We start from the raw sequence: 25,637 nt of genomic DNA on the forward strand, positions 1-25,637 counted from the left end.
GTCTGGGACCCCGTCTGGGAATCACACCATGCTTGTCAGCTGTGACAGGCTGGGCTGGTGGGCCCCCAGGCCTGATGGGGCAGGATGGAGGGTGTGGGGATGTGGTTTATCAAGGCCTGTGACCAAATCCTTGACATACGCGATCGGCTCTCCCCCTCGCAGCTGCGTGAGGCAACAGTGAGATGTCCTGCTTCCTGGGAGTGTGCACGTGGGCGAGGTGCTCAGCCTCCCTGAGCCGAGTTTCTTCATCTGTAAAGTGGAGATCACTGGACCTGCCTCTTAGGACTGTCCAGCAAATTCAGTGAGAGAATCCATGAAAGGCACTCGGCACAGCACCTGGCACTTAGTCAACACTTAGGAAGTGGGAGCTGCTGTAATTACAGCCAATGGGAATGGCAGTGAGGCTCTGGGAGGTGGTGCGTCTGTAAGGCACACAGTTATGACTGTTTGCTGAGCGGGAAGCTCCTGGCAGAGAATCCTGGAATGCAGGAGCCTGAAGGTCCCCAGAGACATCGTGCCAACCCTTTGTATGGATGGGTCCACAGAGGCCCAGGGAGGCTATAGGGCCCGAGGGGTTTAATTCCTGTCTCCTTCCCTTGCCGCCCCAAAGAAAGTCAGGGAGCCTGGCATCGGGGCCCTTCGTGGACTGTTCCAGGAAGCAAGCTGACGCCATTTCTGGGAAGGATGGCGGTTGGATGTGTGATTCCAGACAAAGAAACCCTGAACAAAAATAAGCTTTCCAGGTGGGTGGAAGGGGGCTGCTCTTTGCTCAGTTCTGGGCAGCCATGGGCCAGCGGCTGCAGCTAGAACCATTCCTGTGGTCTCAGTGTTTCTGGGCAGGAGTTGGTGGGGAGCAGGGGCAAGGTGCCACGAAGTCAAAATGCCACAGACATTCCCAGGAGACGGAGCTCAAACCCCACTCCGACACCTGGTGACCTCAAGAAAGGGCCTCACTCTCCCGCTGTGGACAATGGGGACGACATTCCCCTAGCAGGATACAAAGTGTGTTACTCATAGACTCTAGGGCCAGAGGACCTGGATCAAAGCTTTACCAGCCGTGTGACCTTGGGCAAGATACTTTTCTTCTTCATGGTTCAGTTTTCCCATGTGCAGAGTGTCTGTACCTGGCATGTTTCTGTGAGGATGAAATGAATCGAAGCATGGTGACCATCCGAGATGCTTGACATATCATAAGCGTTAGCTGTAAATCTCTCTTGGTGTCATGCTGGGGGTAAAGTGAAATGCCACCTGTAAAGGGCGATGCTCAGCATATGCACATAGTAGGCACTTGAGAACTGTGCGTTCCCTTTCCTTCCTCCTGTAAACCAGGCCTGAAGATCAGGCAGGGCCTGGTCCTCGGGAGGGGCCCTCCTTCCACTCTTGCAGCTACACAGACAGCGCATCTCTTCTGCAACAGGCCCACCAGCAGCCTTCTGGCCCGGGGCCAGGAGATGATTGCAGGAGGCTGCTCCACTCTCACTCCTCAGCTCCTTTGCCCTCCCTTTTCATCTTCCCAGCCAGCCCCTGGGATGGGGGATGGGGAGGTGAGGACGAGATGGTCTCCTCGGGACTGCAGGTATCTGGTTAAGAGCCAGGCTCTGGCTCCAGAACCACCTGGTTTGCCACGGCTCTGCCGCCTCTCCAGCTCAGATCTCAGGCTGCACTCCCCTCCATGGAGCGGGGGTGATAACCCATCCCTCACTCAAATGAGAGGGCACGTGCAAAGCACTTTCCACAAAGCCTGGTGCACAGTAAGTGCACCCAGAATATTAGCCATCGATATTAATGCTCGTGTCAAAGTTCCAAGACAGGCATTTTGAAGGGAAACACTTCAGCCCTGTCCCCTGGCGGGGGTGGGTGGTGGGTGGAGGGGTACCCCCTCCCATGCAGGCCCTCCTTACCGCCCTGGCTCTCACAGGCCCCACATGACCCTCTCCCCTGGCCAGAACAGAACACTGGGGGGTGGGGTCACCCGGATCTCGTAGATCACCAGAAAAGGAAGAGGGTGACAGGAGAGTGTGGGGGGGTGACACTCACTCCACTCACTTATTCCTTCATGCCACAGATGAATCAGAGCAGGAGACCTGCACAGATAAACAGACCTTTACCATATGGGGGAGTAAAGGCAGCAGAGAGGGAAGGATGCTGGAAGCACCCTTCACCTCTCTGAGCCTCAGTGTCTGCATCTGTCCAGTAGGGCTAACAATTCCACATTATAGGGTGGTGGCATAAATCACGCCCTGAGCTGGGAAGGACTGCTCAGATGTTGGCAGCTGCTGTGATTCTCCACTGGAAGGAGAAGCTGGGACCCGAGCAAGGCTTGGATGGTGATGGGAGGGGATTCTGAAGCCCCTGGGAGGGGCTTCTGTCGCCTACCACTGCTGCTAGGCAGACTTCCCACCTGGCCTTTCATCAGGATGGAAAGTGATAAGTGGTTGCTGTTGCCATAGCAGTGAGGCTGGTTTTCATCAGTATTTCCTCCCTGGGAGCATCAGTACAGGAGGTGCCACTAAGTAAGTCAGGGAATTGGATTTTTTCCTCCTTCCATCAGGTCACATGAAGAGTGACTCAGTCGGGAGAAATGACCTCCCAACTCATTCCAGATGTTGACTGGGAGCACTTGACCCCTGCAGTAGGTGCATATTCCTCCCCCCCACCCCCGCCCCACCCCCGTTCCCGCCCCATGAATCTTGACCCAAAGAGTACTCGGAGGGCTTGGGGCCCCTCCCCAGCCACAGTGGGCCTCCCAGCCCTTCTCTCTGGTGCCCTGCTCCCTCTCATTCCCCCTACTCTAGACACAGGGGTCTCTTCTGGACCCTTCTACTTGCCGAGCTCCCTCCCATACAGGATCCTTGCATTTCCCTCTGCCTGAAACTTCTTCCCTCCCTTCCTCTCCTTGCTAATCCCTCTTCCTTCAGATCACTTCCTCCCGGAAGTCTTCCTCAACTACTTCCATCATAGCTGTCATTTTTTTTTTTTTTAGTTTATTCATATTTGGCCGCGTTGGGTCTTTGTTGCTGCACACGGGCTTTCTGTAGTTGCGGTGAGCAGGGGCTACTCTTCGTTGCAGTGCGTCGGCTTCTCACTGCGGTGGCTTCTCTTGTTGCGGAGCCCGGGCTCTAGGCGCGAGGGCTTCGGTAGTTGCGGCACGTGGGCTCTAGAGCGCAGGCTCAGTAGTTGTGGCGCACGGGCTTAGTTGCTCTGCGGCATGTGGGATCTTCCCGGGCCAGGGCTTGAACCCATGTCCCCTGCATTGACAGGCGGATTCTTCTGCCTTTTTTTTTTTTTTGCGGTACGCGGGCCTCTCACTGTTGTGGCCTCTTCCGTTGCGGAGCACAGGCTCCGGACGCGCAGGCTCAGCGGACATGGCTCACGGGCCCAGCTGCTCCGCGGCATGTGGGATCTTCCCGGACTGGGGCACAAACCCGTGTCCCCTGCATCGTCAGGCGGACTCTCAACCACTGCGCCACCAGGGAAGCCCATAGCTGTCATTCTTGAGAGCACTTAGCACAATAGTAATTTCAGTTTGTCTCTGTGCACATGTGTGTGTGTGTGGTGCGGGGAGGTGGGGGGGGTTCCCTCTCCCACTACCCGCCACTGAATGGAACCTCCATAAGGACAAGGAGGGCAAAAATGTCTGGAGTTTTTTTTTTCCTCCTTTTTTTATTGAGATAAAACTCACATACCATAAAATTCACCATTTTAACAATTCAGTGGTTTTTAATATGTTCACAGAGTTCTGCAGCCATGGCCACTATCTAACTCCAGAACATTTTTCATTGCCCCAAAAAAGAAACCTCAAACTCATTCCCCCCTCCCTCTGGCCCCTGGCTACCTACCACTAATCTACTTTCTGTCTCTCTGGATTTGCCTATTCTGGATATTTGGTATAATAGGATCATACAATACGTGGTCCTTTGTGACTGTCTTCTTTCACGTAGCGTAATGTTTTTAAGGTTTGTGCATGTTGTGGCATGGGTCACTACATTCCTTTCTATGGCTTAATATTCCTTTGAATGGACGTATCACATTTTGTTTATCCATTAATCAGTTGATGAATATTTGGGTTGTTTCCACTTTTTGGCTGTTATGAATAATGCTGCTGTGAAGATTCCTATACAAGTTTTGTGTGAACTTTGTTTTAATTTTCAGGTATATGCCTTGGCATGGAATTGCTGGGCCATGTGATAACTATACAATTTTTTGAGGAGCTGTCAAACTGTTTTCCATAGTGGCTGCACCATTTTACATTCCCACTAGCAATGCATGAGGGTTCCAGTTTCTCTACATCCTCACCACACCAACACTTATTATTATCTGTATTTTTTATTATAGCTGTCCCTGTGGGTGTAAAGTAGCATCTCATTGTGGGTTTGATTTGCATTTCATTAATGACTAACGATGTTGAGCATCTTTTCATGTGCTTATTGGCCAGTTGTGTATCTTCTTTGGGAAAATTTCTGTTCAAATCCTTTGCCCATTTTTTTTTTTTTGGCGGTACACGGGCCTCTCACTGTTGTGGCCTCTCCCGCTGCGGAGCACAGGCTCCGGACGCGCAGGCTCAGCGGCCATGGCTCACGGGCCCAGCGCTCTGCAGCATGTGGGATCCTCCGGGACCGGGGCACTAACCCGTGTCCCCTGAATCGGCAGGTGGACTCTCAACCACTGTGCCACCAGGGAAGTCCCTCCTTTGCCCATTTTTTATTGGGTTATTTATTGTTTTATTGTTGATTGGTAAGAGTTCTCTGTATATTCTGGATTCTAGACCCTTATCACATCTATGATTTACCAATATTTTCTCCTATTCTGTGGGTTGACTTTTCACTTTCTTGATAATGTGCTTTGATGTTCAAAGGTTTTTTATTTTGATGATGTCCAATTTATCTAGTTTTCCTATGGCTGCCTGTGCTTTTGGTGTCATATCGAAGAACTGTTGCCTATTCTAAGGTCATTCAGATTGATACCTGTGGTTTCTTCTAAGAGTTTTATAGTTTTAGCTCTTACTAAAACTAACTCAAAATGTGATTCTTTTTTTTTTTTTTTTTTTTTTTGTGGTACGCAGGCCTCTCCCTGTTGTGGCCTCTCCCGTTGTGGAGCACAGGCTCCGGACGCGCAGGCTCAGCGGCCATGGCTCACGGGCCCAGCTGCTCCACGGAATGTGGGATCTTCCCGGACCGGGGCACGAACCCGTGTCCCCTGCATCAGCAGGCAGACTCTCAACCACTGTGCCACCAGGGAAGCCCTAAAATGTGATTCATTTTGAGTTAGTTTTTATATATGGTGTGAGGTAGGAGTCCACCTTCATTCCTTTGCATATGGATATCTATTTGTCCCAGCAGCGTTTGTTGAAAACACTATGCTTTCTCCATTCAATAGTCTTGGCACCCTGTTGGAAATCAGTTTCTCGTAAATATATGGGTTTATTTTCAGACTCGCGATTCTATTCCATTGGTCTATATGTCTAACCTTATCTCACTACCATGCTGTCTTGATTACTGTAGTGTGTTGGTAAGTTTTGAAGTCAACAAGTATAAGTCCTTCAACTTTGTTCTTTTTCAAGATTATTTTGGCTATTCTGGGTCCCTTGCATTTCCATACAAATATTAGGACCAGCTTATCCATTTCTGCAAAAATAGTACTTGGAATTTTAATAGAGATTGCATCGAATCTGTAGATCAATTTGGAAGTATTGCAGTCTTAACAACATTAAGTCTTCCAGTCTATGAACACTGGATGTCTTCTCATTTATTTATCTCTTTAATTTCTTTCAGTAATATTTTGTAGTTTTCAGTGTATGAGTCTTGCACCTCCTTGGTTAAATTTACTTTATTCTTTTCAATACTATTGTGAATGGAATTTTCTTAATTTAAGTTTGGGTTGTTCATTGCTAGTGTATAGAAAAACAACTGAGGGACTTCCCTGGCAGTCTAGTGGTTAAGACTCTGTGCTTCCACTGCAGGGGGCGTGGGTTCTATCCCTGGTTGGGGAACTAAGCTCCCACATGCCGCATGGCATGGCCAAAAATAAATAAATAATAAATTGAATTAAATTTTAAAAATTTTTAAGAAAGAAAAACAACTGATTTTTGTATGTTGATTTTGGATCTTGCAATTTTGCTGATCTGATTTAGTAGCTCTAAGTTTTTTGTGGATTCTTTAGGGCTTTCTATATAGAACATCATGTCATCTGCCTCACAGATACAGAGAACAAACTAGTGGTTACAGTAGGGAGAGGGAAGGGGGAGAGGAAATATAGGGATGGGGAGAAAAAGGGTTATTATATGAAATTAGTTGTGTGAAACTTTTTAACAATGTTGTGTTAGTTTCTGGTGTACAGCAGAGTGATTCAGTTATACATATGTTTACATATTCTTCTTCATATTCTTTTCCATTATGGTAAAACTTTTGAAAATTGTAAAGCACTATAGAATTTAAAGAATCATTCATTCAATTTAAAAAAAAAAAGATCATGCCATCTGGAAATAGAGATAGTTTTACTTCTTTCTTTGCAATCCAGATGCCTTTGCTTTCTTTTTCTTGCCTAACTGTCCTGGCTAGAACCTCCAATACAATGTTGAATAGAAGTGAGGAGAGTCGACATCCTTGTCTTGTCCCTGATCTTTGGCTAAACACGTCCAGTTTCTCACCATTAAGTATGATGTTAGCTGTGGGGCTTTTCATAGATGCCTTTTACCAGGCTGAGGAAGTTCCCTTCTGCTCCCATTTAGTTGAGTGTTTGGTTGAGTCAGCAGCTGTGTCTATTTTTGCTTTTGTTCACCACTGTATCTCCAATGTCTAGTATTGGGACTGACATTCAGTAAAGATGTAATGGTTGAGCAAATGAAAGGAGAATGAAAAGGTCTCATAATAGCCTAAAGAGCCCAATCTTCTCAAACCCTTCCTACAATGACTCAGCTTCCATGTCCCTGACCTCAGGTTTGGACCCTTTCTCTTCACTCATTGCCCTCAGCCTTACCCTGGCCTGACCCACAGACGTGGGCCCTGGGATCAGTTATCCCCATTTCAGATGAGGAAACAGCCTCAGCCGTGCTGAATGGCTTACTAGCTGTGTGGCCTGTGGGTAAGTGTGGAGGCAGGATTTGCACCCGGTCTGGCTGGCTTCTTAGATTTCAGTTCCTGTACCTGCCTGGTTGGGGGCAGGAGGAGGCTGAGCCACAGGATAAAGATCTGCATCTTTGCAGAGCATCCATTCTATCCTGATCTGGCGGGAAATGATCGAAGGAGAAGGCTCTATGTCAGAGCAGAATATTAGGTGCATATTCTTTTAAGATAAAACAGACTTCCAGGAGATTCCTCTCTTGCACCAGACTCCTTGGAGGTCAATTCTGCTGTTGGGGATGCTCAGGTGGGAAGGAGGAGCCTGGGCTTTACTGCACTGCTCCTCTTGATCCAGTTGGAACAGAAAGTGCGAGCCCTGGAGGTCTCCCCAGCAAGGGGGGGAGCTTGATGGTTCCCAGGTGTCGGTTATCCCGTTGAATCCACCACCCCTCAACCTGGGAGGCAAGTAGGGGTAGGGGTTACAAGTCCCATTTTACAGATGAGAAAACTGAGGCCCTGAAAGGTCAAATGATTTGCCCAAGGTCTCAGCATCATCATTTTCTGAGTCAGACATGATGTCATAGCCTCACACCGGAGTCCAGGAAGGAAAAGGCAGAGTTGGGAGGAGACACGGAAAGTCGGGAGGTTTTTGTACAGAGGCCTCCTGTCCGGTGTTTGTCGGAGCGCTTCTGCTCCCGGCAAGGGCTGACCGCTCTCAAAGGCTGGCTCAGCCAGGCTGGCTCAGAGGGAGCGCCAGGTCAGCTTCAAGGGAGCTTTCTGAGGGGGCCCTGGGGCCCAGGGAATAGCACACTTAACACTGGAGGCTGGCAGGGGTGCTGTGAAGGCAGGCAGGCCGCCCTGCTTGAGGGGATAGCAGAATGGCTGCAGGAAGGCCTTGCTCCGCTGTGTCTTATTAGCAAGGAAGAAAGGCCTCCAGAAGGAATGAAAGAAACCTTCACGGAAGGAGTATGAGGAAACTTCAGAGCACCACCTACAGAAGTGGGGATGGGGCTGGGCGGAAGCATTGGACGCAGAGGGACCAAAGAATGGCACCTGTTGGGGGCGCCTTCAGTGCCAGGTACCCTGCTTTACATCCTTTAACGTCAACTCCGAAAGGTAGATTTAATTCTTTTCCTGTTTATAGACGAGGAAACCGAGGCTCAGGACGTTTCGACTTGCTGGACTTCACACTGCTCGCAAATGATGGGCCTTTTGGTTTTTTATAAATGTATTTACTTATGTTTGGCTGCATTGGGTCTTCATTGCTACCTGCGGGCTTTCTCTAGTTGTGGTGAGCAGGAGCTACTCTTGGTTGCGGTGCACGGGCCTGTCACTGCGGTGGCTTCTCTTGTTGTGGAGCCCGGGCTCTAGGCGCGGGCTCAGAAGTTGTGGCGCACGGGCTTAGTTGCTCCGCGGCATGTGAGATCTTCGCAGACCAGGGCTCGAACCCATGTCCCCTGCATTGGCAGGCAGATTCTTAACCACTGCCTCACCAGGGAGGTCCCCAAATGATGGCCTTGAACAGAACACATCTCAGCATTCTCCATGGCTGTTGCGGATCCTTGGAGAGGGCACCGGTTTCAGCAGCGGCGACGGGGTGGAGGTGGTCAGGCCACGGTGGCAGCGATGCTGTGCATGGACCAGAGGAGCTAATAGGGAAACGTGGGGCGGTGTGCAGGCTCTGGAGCCCACAGCTGTGTGTCTGAATCCTGCTCTGTGACCTGGGGTCTGTGACTTTACTCCCTGCTCCATAGTTTCCACATGTGTAAAATGACACTTCTCAAGGGTGACAGGAGTCAGTGAAATGGACATGAAGCCACGTGTACAGGGCAGGTGCCCAGAGTGGAGGCCTGGCTCTCTTCTCTGGGCTCTCACTACGCAGACGCTTGGAGCTGGTCGTCTGTGCAGCCAGTGCAGGCCTGGCGCAGAGTCAGTGTCCACGAATGCTCGGTGGGTGAGTGAGAAGAGCAAGGGTGGAGCGTGGGGCCAGGCTGGGCCAGGCAGTGGCTGGACTGGATGGAGTGAGATGGGGGTTTGGGCGGGGGGAGAGTAATACCTGGCCCCAAAGGGGCCTGCATACCAGGACGACTGTGGTCTCGTCTCCTTCAGAACAGGAGTCCTCTGAACCTGTGAGGGACTCAGGCCCGGAGTCTACACGATGGGTCACAATCGTCGCAGTTAACCTGGCTTTACCTATAGCCCTCGGCCAGGAAATGTTCTGAATGCTTTACGCATCTTCCATCAGTTAGGCCTCACGACACCCCCATGAGGTAGGTACTGTTATCATCATCCTCATTTTACAGGTGGAGACATTAAAGCACAGAGAGGTTAAGTGACTTGCTGATGGTCACACAGCTAGTAAGCGTTAAAGGTCAAATTCAAATCCAGACAAGTCTGGCTTCTGGGCCACGCTTTTAACCACTACACTGTATAGCTTCTCTGGGAAGAAGCAGCAAGAATCTGGCCTTGGGATGAAACCAAGGACTTAGTAATTATCCTAGTAATGACAGATGTGGGTAGAGTACTTCACAGTTTACAAAGCATATTCTAGTATAGCAGTTGCTCTCACGGTTGTGATCTTATTTCATCCTCCAGTTTCTCTGGGAAGAAGATAGGACATTATCCTCTTTTTGTCAGTGAGAAATTAAGATCCCAAGAGGGAAAGTGACTTGTCCGATTAATGATAATTTACTGAGCACTTACTATATGCAAAGTCCTTTACTCACATTACCTCATTGAATTCTCACCACCCCAGGAAGTGGGTATTAGTAATAGTAGTATTCCCATTTTGCAGGTAAGGAAACTGAGGCTCCAAGAAATGACTTTCCCACGTTCCGCAGCTTGTAAGTGAGAGCTGGGACTCCATCCCAGGTCTGCCTGACTCCAGAGCCTGGGCTGATAACTCCTGGGCTCTGTTCTCAGTCCCATTCTGGACAGATGTTAACTCCCGATTGTTTTTGTCACCCTTCTGGTCTTTGCCACCTGCCTCCATCCTCATAGCCTCTCCTGAAATTCTCCACACCTCCTTCATGAATTCTCCCTGCCTAAGTGCCTGCTCCATTGAGGTGCTTTCTGCCATGAGTTTTGGACTTAATTATGTGGTGTCAGTCATTATGCTTAATGGGGAGATCTGGTTAATCACCTTTATATTTATCCAAATGTCCATTTGTCTGCAGCTGGCGCCTCCTGAGAGAGCCTGGTTTTGGGTGGGTTTTCTCCATCTGGGTTGTCTTCCCCTCCGCCCTGTCTGCAGTGCTTCTCTCTGGAGGGCGCCCTCCTCCCAGGCCTTCGCTGCCCGCTCTGGAGCCTGTTGGAGGGCTGGCACTGGACACGGGGACGGGGCAGAGGTAGAGGGGGCGTCTCCAAGAAGGAGGGGTTTCTGGGAGAGTGGAACCACGAGCACGGAGAGGGATTCTGGGCCCCGCCCTCAGCCGTCCAAGGGCGGCCTCTGCATCCCCACCTGGTCGCCCACCTCCAGCCTCCTCCCCAGTCAGAGAGCCCCGTGCGTGAAGCATCCAGCTTCCATGTCCCTCTCCTCAAACCTTCCCTGGCTCCTGGGGCCAGCGGGATAAAGCTCTAAGTCTGAGGCCCAGCCGCAGGTGTTCCCACCTTGCCACCCCTCATTTCATCCATCCAGAGCTGTCCCCAAGCCCATAAGTGGTCCATACCCTTCCACATCTGGGGTGACCAGCTTGTCCCAGTTTGCCTGGGACTTTGGGGTTTATCCGCTCAAGTGCTGCACCTCAAGAAACTCTACAGCCCCAGGCCAACCAGAACGGTTGGTCACCCAGCCCACACCTCAGGGGTTTTGCCCATGCTCATTCATCCCCTAGTAATTTCTTCTTTATTTTGTTTTCTTATAAAAGTATTACTCATCAATGTAACAACCTTACAGAAATATCTCTAGTTGACTCTCAAAAACCCCTTCCAATTCCACTCTCCAGAGTTAACAGTTAGATGATTCTTTTGTTTTCTTTTACACAAAAATAAGATCACACATCTCAAGTGGCCCTGCAGCCTTTTCACACCACATGGGTTGGCCCTCTTTCCACACCACTGTAATGGCTGTATTGGTTTCATCACAGGGAGATGCCATAATTTACTGTGTGTCCCTCTGATGGACATCCAGAGTGTTTGCAGTGTTGTTGGGTTTTTTTTTTTTACGGTCAGTTCAAGGCCAAATTTAAATATCACCTCCTCTGTAAACCCTTCTTTGACCCTCCAGGTAGTCTCAGGTTTCTTTCTTATTACTATCATTATTTTAATAATAACAGTTAACATTTATGGAGGGCTTACTATGTCAGGCACTTGACATACATTATCTCATTTAATTTTCATGACTCCAAGAAGTGTGGCTTGTTAGCCCCATTTTACAGATGGAGACACTGAGGCTCATTTGGACGATAAACCCAAGCAGTGTGACTCCAGAGCGTGCCCTAAACTGCCTCACATGGTTTTCCAAAGGGTGCACTGGAGTGGGTGGTGCTGGGGGCCAGGGCGAGGCCAGATGCCCTCTGTTCCCCTGCTTCTCAGCTGTGCACCAACCAGGTCAAAGCCCAGAGGTGTTGATGAAAGGCCAAAGCTGGTAGCCTGCAGCTTCTAACCCACTTCCAGCCAGGACCCAGAAATTAAGGTTGAGGGAGGGCCTGGTGGGAGGAGCCTCCTGGGGGAGAGCAGGTTCCTGCAGGCTTTTATGGGCCTGTAAGAAGGGCCTGCCCCACAGGCAGGAAGCAGAGCGCTCCAGGAGTGGAGATTGGGGGTTGGAGGAGTGGGGTGAGGCCTGGACTTGGGAATGAATCTAGAACACCCCTTGATCTTTTTTTATTTTATTTTATTTTATTTTATTTTATTTTATTTTATTTTATTTTATTTTTACTTTTGGTACGTGGGCCTCTCACTGTTGTGGCCTCTCCCGTTGCGGAGCACAGGCTCCGTACGCGCAGGTTCAGCGGCCATGGCTCACGGGCCCAGCCGCTCCGCGGCATGTGGGATCTTCCCAGATCGGGGCACGAACCCGTGTCCCCTGCATCGGCAGGCGGACTCTCAATCACTGCGCCACCAGGGAAGCCCTAGAAGACCCCTTGATCTTTTTTTTTTTTTTTAATTAATTAATTAATTTATTGGGCTGCACCAGGTCTTAGTTGCGGCATGCAGGATCTAGTTCCCTGACCAGGGATGGAACCCGGGCCCCCTGCATTGGGAGCTCGGAGTCTTAACCACCGGACCACCAGGGAAGTCCCGGTGTTGATCTTCTCAACAGCGCTGTGAAGTAGGCACCTTGTGCCCATTCTACAGAGCAGGAGACCGAGTCACAGAGAGTCACTGGCCTGAAGGCCCTTCTCTGCACTGCCCACACCACCTGCCAGTCTGGCGCCTGTGAGTTTGGGCCAGATGGTTGAGGAGGAGCTAGGCACCCCATGAGATTAGAGGGACCCTTTGATTTTAGACTGACCTTGATATCACACTGGGCTGCTAGGCCCAGGAGTTATGCAAATTAATGTAGATGTATGCTAATTAGACCTCTACCAGACCTGTTGTTCTAATGGAGCTGCCAGCTCAGAGGTATAGTGGGATAGGTCTGCCCAGAAGGGGCCTGAGGAGCCCTCCAGCTGTGGACGGGTCAGTAATCACTGGGATGAGGGGATAGGGTCGCCATGGAGACAGGCCAAGCCCCAGCCGCTGCCTCCTGACAGGTTCAGGGCTGGCCAGACCAGCCCATTGAGACAGTCCTGGGCCTCTCTAACAGCTCAAGGCATGGTCTCCGAGGGCTAATTACGTGGAAGGTAGTGACCAGCTGCTCCCTGGCTCCCCCAGGCCCAGCTGAGGTAGGTAGGGGGCTGGGCCATAGTGGGAGGGTGTGAGGACAGACAGATGGCAGTCTGAGGACTTGGGGGCTGGGGAGCTGTCCGAGGAGGAGGGCGCAGCACTGAGGGGAGGAAGGTTACCCTTGAGAGCAGAAGGTGCTATGGAGCAGGGCTGTAGGGGTGAGAGTAGCCTAGTCTCAGAAAACCACGTGGTGGGTAAGCAAGGGCTCTGCCCCAGCAGACCGGTTGCAAACTCAGCTCTTCCATGTGCCCATGGGTGAGTCCCTTGACTTCCCTGAGCCTCAGTTTCCTCATCTATCAGTAGGGGGAAGATTAAGAGATGTGACCCAGGAATTCCCTGGTGGTCCAGTGGTTAGGACTCTGCGCTTCCACTGCCGGGGGCCTGGGCCTGCAAGCCACTCAGCACGGGCCAAAAAAAAAAAAGAGAAATGTGACCCGAGTATGAGGGGTAGTGTACAGTAGGCACTCAATAAATGACTCTACAATTCTAAGACCTTCTGAGACCCATTGGGAGAGGTTAGTTTAGTTTTGTTGTTGTTCGGCCACATCGCGCGGCTTGCAGGATCTTAGTTCAACCAGGGATTGAACCCAGGCCCTCAGCAGTGAAAGCACGGAGTCCTAACTACTGGACTGCCAGGGGATTCCCTAGTTTTCTAGTGGGAAAGAGCTTCCTCTCTTCTTGCCCCTCTCCCACTTCCCCTGCTCTCTGGCCTGGGGCAGGTGTTCTGATGTCTGCACTGAGGAAGCTATGGGCAGGACTGTCATCCCGTGAGGACAGGAACTGGGCCCTCTGTATTCACCACTGAGTTCTCAGCACTAAGCCTGCAAAAGACGCTCAAGAACTGTTGGTAGGGCTTCCCTGGTGGCGCAGTGGTTGAGGGTCCGCCTGCCGATGCGGGGGACGCGGGTTCATGCCCCAGTCCGGGAAGATCCCACATGCTGCGGAGCGGCTGGGCCCGTGAGCCACGGCCGCTGAGCCTGCGTGTCCGGAGCCTGTGCTCCGCAACGGGAGAGGCCACAACAGTGAGAGGCCCGCGTACCGCAAAAAAAAAAAAACAAAACAACAAAAAAACTGTTGGTAGCATGAATGAATGAACAGGTGTGAAGTACTCAGAACAGTGCCTGGCATTAATAGGTTAATAAACATTAGCTGTGTGCTCGCTTCGGCAGCACATATACTAAAATTGGAACGATACAGAGAAGATTAGCATGGCCCCTGCGCAAGGATGACATGCAAATTCGTGAAGCGTTCCATATTTTTAATATACATACTCTTTTAAAAGGATCATCATTGCTGCTATTCTTTGATAACTAGACTGTCTTGTTTCTACTGCTGGAAAACTGTATTATTTTATTCTTCTTTTAGGATAAGGATATTATCTCAATGATCTATCTAATCTAAAATAAAATTATGTACATTTAAAAAAAAAAAAAAACATTAGCTGTTACTTCACTGCCCATGGGAGGCTGGGCTGGGTGGCTCATGAGAGGCCCTTTGATGCAGAGCAGGTTCTGCCCCCGCCTCCACTCTGTCCCTTCGTATGCCCGTGACTGTCTCTGGAGAGATGTCTGGTGAGTGGGAAGAGCAGTGGGTGTAGAGACAGGGCTCAGACCTTAGCTCTGCCACATCCTGTCTGAGTGACTTCAGGAGACTCAAGTGACCACGCTGAGCCTCCTCATATCAAGGTGGCCACACTCGGGCTGTGGGGAGAGGGCTGATGGCACCTGGAGGAGGGGTGATGGTGGATCTGTGTGTAGTCAGGGAGAGGCAGGGCTCTGATGACCCAGGCAGAACCTAGAGGCAGGCTGTACCAGGAACTGGCAGAACCACCTTCTGGTGAAGATGGGCCATGAGGCTCTCAGCAGAGGTCACAGGACCCCAAGGGCAGTGCCCCTGAAGTCAGGCGGGCTGCAGCAACACCAGGCCTAGATAGCGACTTGGAGCGGCAGAGGCCCCCATTGTACAGATGAGAACACTGAGGCCCAGAGGAGTCTTGCCCTGGGTCCCAAAGCACATTCACATCATAGAAGGAGACCTCAGATCCTCTGAGCCACCCAAGTGCTCTTTCACACAGTCTAACAATGAGTCAACAACATCTTACAACATTTCTCTTTTTAAAAATTATAGCTTTGTTTTAAAACATCTTAGAAATACCAAAGTGTATGTATTTAAAAGTAACAGTTTCCCCCTTCTTCCCGCTCCCTAGAGAGAAGTTCTCATAACCATTTGTTGTGTGTTTCCCAGGCTCTTGATTCTGCATTTACAATCACACACATTTCATATGTCTTTTTTTTTTTTTTGCTTTTGTTTTTTTGTTTTTTGTGGTACGCGGGCCTCTCACTGTTGTGGCCTCTCCCGTTGCGGAGCACAGGCTCCAGGTGCGGAGGCTCCAGGTGCGGAGGCTCAGCGGCCATGGCTCACGGGCCCAGCCGCTCCGTGGCATGTGGGATCTTCCGGGACTGGGGCACGAACCCGTGTCCCCTGCATTGGCAGGCGTACTCTCAACCACCGTGCCACCAGGGAGGCCCTGCTTTTGTTTTTTTTACATAAATGGAATCATATTGTTCTGCAGCTTGTTTTTTTTTTTTTCACTTAACAGTGATAGCCTTGGCCATTTTCCAGCAGGATCCAGACAGGGACAGGGAGAGGCAGATCTGGCTGTGGGAGCCCTGGAAAAGAGAGAGAGAGAAGAGAATGTGTGCGTGTGTTGGGGGTAGAAAGAACTCCCCACAGGTCAATGCACAGTGGGTGGGAAACCAGGCAGAGAAGCCCCCATCATCAGCTCCCAGAGGACTGTGGTATCTGTCTTTAGACTAGAGCTCTATGGAGCCGAAACCACGCCAGCTTGCTCATTGCTGTATACCCTGACCTGGCACATAGTAGGTGCTCAAGAAATATTTGTTCGCTGAATTGAGTCCCTTTTAGGCCCATCTTCCCTGACCTTGCCAGAGACTACCTGGTCTCCATGACTGTACTCCTTTTAATCTCTTGCTGGGTGTTTATTTCAACTCATACTCAAATGGCATGGACACCAGATGGACCCTGGAGATGGGGACAGAGCTCAGAGAAAGAGAGAAGACCCTCTCCTTAGACGAGTCACTGCCCCTCTCTGCTGTCAGTTTGCTCACCTCTCTAATGAGGGGGTTGGACCAACAGATCTCCAGGGGTCCTTCCAGTTCTGCCATCTGCAGCTTCAATCCCACTACCTCATTTCACGGATGAGGGGCTGAGTCGAGTTCAATTTTGTCAGCTGCCTCAGAAATCCATTGGGAAAAGGGGGGCTTGAGTTTGGGGATGCAGCAAAGGCTGTAGTCATATCCTGAGCACCAACTGTGTACCAAGTACCGGGATGAGAGCTTTACATGCACTGTCCAAATCCTCAGGATGTTTTCCCAGTGAGGAAACAGCTGGCTCAGAAAGGGGGAGTAACTTGCCTGAGGTCCCACAGTGAGTCAGGGACTGAGCTGGGAATGGAACTCAGGTGTGCCTGACCCCCAATGGCGGGTTCTTTCCACCTCAGCATCTCTGTGAACTAAAGTCAGTAAAGGAGACCAGGCGCGACCAAACTATTCTCCAGGAAACTTCAGGAGCCCCTTCCTCATCATTCCCCAGACAGCCTGACTTCTGTATCTAAGTCCCCTGGCGATATGGCTGGAATTTTGGACAGGAAAGTAGTTGACTTGCAGAACTGGCTGGCAAGGGCTTGGACACAAGAGGCTTCTGATGGGTTCTGTGGCCCCAAGCCCAGCCCTCTGCCCGCCCTGTCCCCCAGCCGGCTTCCTGGGGGCCGGGGTGGGCCCATCTGCATTATTCATTTCTCACTCCCCACCCCCAACCCCCCACCTGGTGTTGGGCTCCTGGGGTTGGCGTCTAGACAGACAAGAGCATCCTACTGAGAGCAGAGGCAGCCCTGACTCGGGGCTGAAAGTTCCCATGGCAACTGCATCCCCCTCAGCTGGCAGCTACCCAATAAATAAATAATCAGGGATGGGGGTGGGGAGCTAAGGGCAGGGGGAGGGGCAGCAGGGGAGCCTCGTGGAAGCTTCACTCCGGAAAGAGGGGTGGGTTAGGCTTGAAGTAGACTGGGGGCTGGTATTGCAGGTGGCCAGGTGAGAGAAGGTAGAGGGAGGAAGGTGGCCAGATGTGAGAGAGATTCAGAAGAGCAGAGAGCCAGTTGATGACAGACTGGGAACGCAGGTGAGCAGCAGGAAGACCAGGGCCTACAGCTTACCTTTCTAGGTCATGCAGCTGGACACATCATGGAGCCCACATCACTGCAAATGGACCAGGTTTGGATGTATTAAGTTCATGATGAACCATCCAGTGGGTACTTGGTTATAAAGGGGCTGGAGGCTGAAGGAACTGAAGCTGGGGGGGGACATGCCTTTGCTGGGACATGTGGAGTGTGAAGAGGGGCTGGGCTGTGGCCCTGAGGTGCTCTGATACTTAGGGGCCTGACTGCGCAGGAGGATGGGCTGCACCGGAATCAGGCCAAGGAGGTGGAGAATGCGTGTGCCAGGCATGGCTCTCGCCGCTGGAAATGCAGCAGTGAACATCCCACTCTCGTGGAGTGTGCCTTCTAACGCAGGAGACAGTAAATAAGGCGTGAATAGTATGTTAGGCAATGATAAGTGCCGTGGAGAAAATAAAGCAAGGGGGGAGGCAGGGAGCTCTGCAGCGGAATATAATTTTAAATAATGCTGACTCTCCTCACGACCAGATGAAGGAAGTACTATGAATCATACCCATTTTGTTGGTGAGAAAACTGAGGCACAGAGAGGTTAAGTGACTTGTCCAGAGTTGTGGAAAAACCAGCGGCGCCAGGATTCCCACCCAGCTCTGCTCCTAACCCCTGGACCAAATTGTAGCAAGTGGGTGGAGGGGTGAGTAGCAGGGAGGGCGTGGAGACCTTTAAACAGTTTTGGATGTGGGAGCATTGGGCTAGATAAGGCATTAGTTGGAGGGGGAAAAGGGGACTTTCTATTTATTTTTTTTTTTCAGTAGAAGAGGCTTAAGCATGTTTAGGAGCCAGTGGGAAGGATTCTGGGCAGGGAAGAGGTTGGGTTTACAAGAGAAGAGATCGTGGATGATGTGGGCTCCCGAGTAGGTAGAAGTTAGGGTTCAAAATGCAGGAGGAGGCACTGGCCTTTAGTGCGGGGAGGGACAGAACCTCAAGTATGGGGGGTGGGGGGAGACCAGGTCTTTACCGGCGTGAGGGCGAAGGGGACCCAGGAGGGTTGAGGACAGCAAGAAGATCTGAAGTATTAGGAGGAGTGAGCTCCTCAGGGAAGCCTAGTTGGGTTGTGGGACAGCATCGGGGAGCTTCTTGGAGTCGATGATTCCAGATCTCCATTGGTCCAGTCTGCCCCGTGGAGTGACTTTCTCCGGAAGTGCTTGGCTGCTTTGTGAGAACTGAGAAAACTATTAATTGGGTTTATCCAGGTGTGGTCTTTTCCTCACAGACGTGATGAAAAGGCAGAGGAGTATGGGTTACAGGCAAAGCTGATGGTGAAGTGAAGGGTCATGTGATCCCAGCAGGCTGATGGGCCCGTCATCGTGAAGGGTGTTGGAAGAAGCTGGGGTGTCTGAGAGGGGCTCTCAAATTGGAGACTTTGGAAGCAGGGCAGTTATGGGTGATGACACATTCCAAGAAGTGGCCATGGACAAGGAAGAATGGAAGCAAAGGTCATGGGAGAGGACTTGAGAGGTTAGGGTGCTGGAGGGGGTGGCCCCCAGATGTCAGAGTTGACCAGGATGATGCAGAGGTCATGGGATCGTTTTCAAGGAAGGGACAAGACCTGGAGGCCAGTGGATGATGAGTCCAGCAGTGGATGAGGGTGGTATAGCCACTGGGTCGCACACTTCTGCAGGCAGTTTGGAGACCCCAGAGGGTACCAACCCCACCTTTGGGCCTGAGGAGCATGGGATGAGAGAACAGAAACAGAGTCACTGAGAAGACTACAGGGAAAACAGCGTCCTTGGGTGCAACGTTTAAGGGGTGGGGGGACCCCTTAGGGAAGGCGCCGAGGCCGTAGAGACACTTGCTGGTGTGGAAGGGGTCATGAAAGGGGGCCGGGGGCCAGGGGAGGGCTGGGTCAGAGGAAGCGGCACAGAGCGTTGTGGAGATCAAGGGCAGAGAGGACCAATGGGCAGGAAAGTGGGACTTACTCTGTGGGCATTGACAGATCCGGACAGGGCTGTGAGGCTGGGGGGACTGGATCGCACCTGTCTTTCTGGGACTACAGTCAGGGGACTCATCCCGCTTATCTGGGGTCCTTGTGACCGGGGGATTGGCTGGCCCAGAGGCCATAGGGGTTACCCCAGGCTCTCTGGGCTGCATTGATGACAGAGTGATTTGACCAGATTTGTGCTTTAGAAAAAGCATTTGCTAGGTTGGTAGGCAGCCTCTTTCTGCCAGGAGATGAGGCAGGAGGCTACAGCAGTTGCCCACAGAAGCTTCTATGCTGGTCCACTTAGGAGAGAGACCCAAGAAGCCAGCTTCACGTGACTTGTAGGCTGACCAGGAAAAAATATCCCTGAATTTTTTTTTTAATAATTAATTAATTAATTAATTTGGCTGCGTTGGGTCTTTGTTGCTGTGTGTGGGCTTTCTCTAGTTGCGGCAAGCAGGAGCTACTCTTTGTTGCAGTGCGCGGGCTTCTCATTGTGGTGGCTTGTCTTGTTGGGGAGCACGGGCTCTAGGCGCGCAGGCTTCAGTAGTTGTGGCTTGTGGGCTCTAAAGCACAGGCTCAGTAGTTGTGGAGCACGGGCTTAGTTGCTCTGTGGCATGTGGAATCTTCCCGGACCAGGGCTCGAACCTGTGTCCCCTGCATTGGCCAGCGGATTCTTAACCACTGCACCACCAGGGAAGCCCCCCGAAGTCACTTTTTCCCTCTCAATGCACGTGAACTTGAACTTTTTGCAAAGGAGTAGGTTGCTATTGTCTCCACACAAGTCCTCCCATCAAAGTAAAAAAGACACTCTAGGCACTTCCCTGATGGTCCAGTGGTTAAGACTCCGCACTTCCAGTGCAAGGGGCACAGGTTTGATCCCTGGTTGGGGAAGTAAGACCCCACATGCAGAGCAGTGCGGCCAAAAGGAAGAAGAAAAAAAGAGACACTCCAAGGCCAGTTATGATTTACAACCACTGCAGCCCTGAGATTATTGTTTCTAAGCCATTGCAACCAGATGGGGAAGATATTCCTCCTATTTTTTGTTCTTATCTTTATTTGTTAATTACCTGCATGTCACTGCTGCAGAAGCAGGAGTTCTGGAATATTTGACTTGGTTTTTGAATAAAAGATAACAACTTTAGAATTGGGGTTATTTATAAGACACTGAATCTCAATTAAACTATTTATTTATTTACATCGGTTTCTGCACTCACCATTGGAGGGAGAGGCATTGTTCAGGCCTGGGTTATCCCGCTGATCACAGTGGTTTTTTTTTTTTCCGGTACACGGGCCTCTCACTGTTGTGGCCTCTCCCGTTGCGGAGCACAGGCTCCAGACGCGCAGGCTCAGCGGTCATGGCTCACGGGCCCAGCTGCTCCGCGGCATGTGGGATCTTCCCGGACCGGGGCATGAACCCGCGTCCCCTGCATCGGCAGGCGGACTCCCAACCACCGCGCCACCAGGGAAGCCCTTACAGTGGTTTTTAACTGTCCAATTTTCCATCCGTCTCCCCTCCTAGGCTCTGAGTTCCCAAAGGGCAGGGACTGCAGCGTATTCATTTCAGCTTCCCAGCGCCAGCACAGGGCCTGACACAGACTAAACGTTCTGTGAATAAATAAATGATGTACCCTGGATGGATGAGGGCATGTCAGATGTCAGATGGAGGAGTAAATGGATGTGGATGGTGTTTTGATGAATGAGTGGGCAGTTGTTGGATGGGAGGCTGGAGGGAGGCTGGGAGGATGGCTCAGAGTAACAAGAACAGCCAGTGTTCCATATTCAGTGGAAAGAGAGATCCCTTTGGGCCAGTCAGGAGGTCTTCCTAGGAAAGGAGAAAATTGTGCTATGTTTTGAAAACCAAGGAGGACTTGGATATAAGGAAAGGGAAATGACGGTGGATCCTCAACTGTTATTTCAGCTGCTTGGGGGCAGGAACTGGCTGGGAATAAAGAATTGAGCCAGATCCTAGCAGCCTTCAAAGCCCAGCTAAGAAGCTTTGACTGTTAGGTCTCCTACTAATTAACCACCATATATTAAGTCTAATTATTAGTTTATGTGATGTCTCCATATCCTCACAACAACTTCTCAGGGGAGGGATTATCTTCCCCATTTATAGTTAAAGAAATAGGCTCAGAGAGGGAAAGTAATTTGCCCTAAGTCACACAGCAGAACTGCAGTTTGAACTTGAGTTTTAGTGACTCCAGTGCTGCTCACTCTATCAATGAGGTCCCTGAGAACACAGGGATTTTGAGCTAGGACCAGAGTGGGGGTAGGGGTGATGTCAGGTTTAGGTAGTTGTATCCAGGCAGGGTGTCTCCCCAACTACACTATGAGCCTGGGCAACTCTATCTCACCCTCCTTGCCAGGACCCTGTGCCAGCTGAGTTGAGAGTATCCAGCTGGACCCCAAACCACCAGGACTCCCTAAGGCCTAGCAGAGTCAGGGTAGGAAGGAGAAGAGAAGTGGGGCAGGAGCTTTTGGGAGGGGAAGCAGCCTGGGGAGTTTCTCCCCCAAGGTTGGCAGGCCACTGGATTCAAAACCAGAAGGGCCCTTAGAGGTCATTTAGTCTGGCAGCCTCTATGTAAGAGGATCTCAAGACCCACAGAGAAGGTAGCCTGCCCAAGTAAGCCAGGAATCAGTGTCAGACTCTCAACCAGAAACCACGTCTTAACTCCCGAGCCAGTGCCAACTGGGAAAGGTGGTGTGTTGGTGCCAAGGTGGGACAGGAGGCAGACAAAGGCAGAATGGCTGTCTGGCTCTGCCACCTACCTGCTGTGTGACCTTGGGCAAGTCACTTCCCCTCTCTGAACCTCATGGTTTCTTTCTTCTGAGTTAATGATCTCAGCAGTGCCTTTCTGCCAAGAAGTATCCAGTGAGAGATGAACTTGGAAGGCTCTTTACAATCTGCAGAGCTCTGGGAGGGGAGTCACCAGCAAGAGGCAGGCTGGTGCCAGGTGGGTGGGTGCCAGGGTTGGGCCTGCAGCTTCCTGGGTTTCTGCCCAAGCTTTGCCATCTGTGTGGTACCATTAGCTCCATCTCCTCTTGCCTCCCTGCCAGGAAAAAGACTTCTGGGATCTTCTTACTTTATCAGGATCTTCTTTCTTCCTCCCTAGGCAGACCCTCTTCTCTCTCCTTCTATGTAGTCAGGACTCTTGGGTGCAAGTGACAGAATCAGAAGTACAAGGAGGGAGAATTTGTTTAGGCATGGCTAGATCCTCAGACCTAAAACGATGTCTCCCAGACACTCCCCTTGCTTGTTCACTCTTCCTCCCTCACTCTCTTTCCTTTAGTTTTGGCTTCCTCCTCAAGCAGGCTGTCCCCCAAGTGGTGGCAAAGACAGCCACCAACAGTTCTCAGCTGACACTACGCCCATCCAGGTATCTTGGCAGGTGGCATCTCTGTCCTGATGCCCCAGCAAGTATCCAGGATAACTCTCAGAGTGCAGGCTGAGTGCCCATCCCTGGACAGATCACTGTGTATTGCCTATTTGCTTAGACTTGGGTCAGTAGCCCACTGTAGAAATTAGAAGTGGGGAGACTTCCCTGGTGGCACAGTGGTTAAGAATCCACCTGCCAATGCAGGGGACATGGGTTCAAGCCCTGGTCCGGGAAGATCCCACATGCTGCGGAGTAACTAAGCCCGTGCGCCACAACTACCGAGCCTGCGCTCTAGAGCCCGTGAGCCACAACAACTGAGCCTGCGTGCCACAACTACTGAAGCTCACGTGCCTAGAGCCTGTGCCCTGCAACAAGCGAAACCACTGCAATGAGAAGCCCGCGCACCGCAACGAAGAATAGCCCCCACTTGCCGCAACTAGAGAAAGCCTGCATGCAGGAACGAAGACCCAACACAGCCAAAAATAAATAAATAAAATAAATTTATTTTTAAAAAAAAGAAATTAGAAGTGGGCTCAGCCCCACCCAAGCCACATGGACTGGGGGTCTGGGAGGCAGTTTCCAAAAGAAAGAGATAAGTTCTGTTAACAGAAGAAGGAATATGGGACAGTCAATAACAACTGGTATCCTTGGTACCTTTGTTCCTAAATGTATCAGCTGAAAGGTTGAACCACGGGCTTCTGGAAAGGGAGTGTTGACTGAGTCCTGTATCAGTTACCTTTTGCTGTGTAACAAATCCCTCCAAAATGTAGTGGTTTAAAACAGCCATTTTAGCGAATTCCCCGGTGGTCCAGTGGTTAGGACTCAGCACTTTCACTGCCATGGGCCTGGGTTCGATCCCTGGTCAGGGAACTAAGATCCTGAAAGCCGCGTGGTGCAGCCAAAAATTGAAGAAAAATAATAATAAATAATAAAACAACCATTTTATTTAGCTCACGATTCTGTGGGTCAGCTGGGAGAATTTTTGGTCTGGCGACCTGTCTTTGGTCAGTTGGTGGGTTGGCTAGCATCTGAATGATCTAGGATGGCCTCACTCGTGTGTGTTGATGGTTGACTGGCTATTAGCTGGGGTGCCTTGGTTCTTTCCCTGTGGACTCTCTTCCTCCAGCAGGTCGGCTTGAGCTCTTTCACAAGGTGTTCTCTGTGTTACAAGTGTAACAAGTGGGCAAGCTCCAATGCACCGGCGTTTTTCAAGCCTTCACTTGCTTCCTCTTTGCTAAAGTCCCCTTGGACAAAGCAAGTCACATGACCAAGCACAAAATTAGTGTGCGAGGGCACTGCTAAAGAGCATGGAAATAGGAAGAGAAAGAATTTTAGGCCAATTGTGCAACCTACTACAGTGCCCTCAGGGACAGGGAGTGAAAAAAAATCTTTTCTCTGTAGCCCATGGATCCCATGGGCCAGAACAACCTCCAGATAGGGGTCCTTGGAAGAAGGTGACTGAGCCCCCAGGCTTCCCTGGGGTCTCCAGGGCCCTGGCTCAGCCCTAGGCCAGAGCTAGGGGGAGGCAATCTGGATCCTGACTACACCGGCAGAGACCCGCCCCCCAGGGAAAGTATAGGTGCCAATGGGGAGGCTTCTTGGCAGGGAGGAAGACGTTCTGAACGCTGGCTCCCATCTCCCTTTAGCCCACCCCAAAGTGATGCACAGGGCTCTGTCCCGCTCATCCTCACAGACCTGTCCTCACCTCCCAGCATCCCTTTGGTACTGCGGGGCTGGGATGGCTCTGAGACTTGTGTATAATCAGGTCATGGTTCCTCATCACCATGGTAACTGGTGTCACCTGCTCCACAGGGTTGGAAAGGAGTACCTGTCCTCCTTTTTTAGGTGGTGACTGTGGCCTCAGCCTGCTCTTTCCCACAGGTGGCTGCGTTGGAGCGGCAGATCTTTGACTTCCTGGGCTACCAGTGGGCTCCTATCCTAGCCAACTTCCTGCACATCATGGCAGTTATCCTGGGCATCTTTGGTACCGTGCAGTACCGCTCCCGGTACCTCATTCTGGTATGGCTCACTTGGCCTCTCCACAAGCCAACCCCCTCTTCTCATCCCCATCCGTTCCCACCTCGTCCTCCAGCCAAAGCTGCCCTCCACCCTGGGCACCTAGACCCCAGCCTCTGTCTTGGCTCCAGCCCAGCTGGTGATGTGGATGTTCAAATCCCAATGCTTCTTTGCTCAGTGGAGACAAAATTAGTATTTTTCCTAAAGAATTTTCTACAGAAAATTCCAAATATTAACAAGGTATATCATTTAGTGAGTGCCTACCATATGCCAGGCACGTGCTAAGAGTTTCACCTGCTTTACTTATCTTTACGACAGCCCTGCGAAGTATATCTTATCTCCATTTCCCAGATGAGGAAATGAGGCTCAGAAAGGTGACAAGCCTTCCTAAAGTCACACAGCTAATAAGTGGCAGGGTTAGAGCATCCTGTCCAGAGCTAAGGCTCCTGCCGCATCACCACGCTGCCCAGTAAGCCCGTGCGAGGGATGGACTTTGTTTTGTTTGGTTTCTCAAATTGCTTCAGGAAGGCTTGGCTTCTGTCCCTTGATGTTCATCAAAAATGTGGTCTAGTGTGGCTAGTGTGGCCTTGAGGCCAGTGCCTCCTGTGCCCTGATCCCAGGAGTGCATTATGTCCCTGGCTCCCTCCTCCTACTTCCTCTTTCCAAACTCTGGTCCTTGATTATCAAACTCCTGTTTTCAACTAGTCTCATCCTTGTCCCTTGCTCTTCCTCAGTGACTCATTTATACACCTCTCTTGAGGGAAAAGGCTTTACTACAGAAATGCTTGACACCCAAAGTAACAATGCCATGTAATGTCATGCCCCCCCCCACCCAGAGCCCACTCGCGCTCATTCTAGGGCTTCTCCACACCTCCCACAGGCTCAGTTCCAGAAGCCAGGTGAACAGGGCCCTTCCAAAGCTCTCCCTCACCTGAGATAAGAAGACCCTTCTCTCCAGTTCTCAGGAAAGCCCCCAGCACCACTGTAAACGGCACTGTCTGCCAGACGGCTGCCACTGGCTTAGGCATAGGATTTGGGTGGAAATATCCAGCTCCTCTCTAGTTCTTTGCCATGGGTAGGATGCCATCCGGTGTCTGTGGTTCTCTGCAGAGTGGATAGGATTAGCTACCGGAGGACTTAGGTTTGCATGCCAGCCCTACCTCTTCCTAGCTGTGTGATCTTGGAAA

At 51.0% G+C, this 25,637-nt stretch overlaps 1 protein-coding gene across 2 annotated transcripts in view; it reads left to right on the top strand.

The window, feature by feature from the left end:
• Window positions 1-25,637, top strand: part of NKAIN1 (sodium/potassium transporting ATPase interacting 1) — a 45,023-nt gene that overhangs the window by 13,832 nt on the left and 5,554 nt on the right. Inside the window, exon 2 of one of the 2 annotated variants that reach the window (XM_081224423.1) lies at window positions 24,280-24,453. In XM_081224423.1, the coding sequence (XP_081080549.1) occupies window positions 24,280-24,453 (174 nt within the window). The remainder of the gene's footprint in view (window positions 1-24,279; window positions 24,454-25,637) is intronic. The other variant, XM_081224424.1, reaches the window with a different exon arrangement.

This window comes from Mesoplodon bidens (assembly GCF_964165515.1).
Source record: "Mesoplodon bidens genome assembly, chromosome: 2".
Taxonomy (NCBI): domain Eukaryota; kingdom Metazoa; phylum Chordata; class Mammalia; order Artiodactyla; family Ziphiidae; genus Mesoplodon; species Mesoplodon bidens.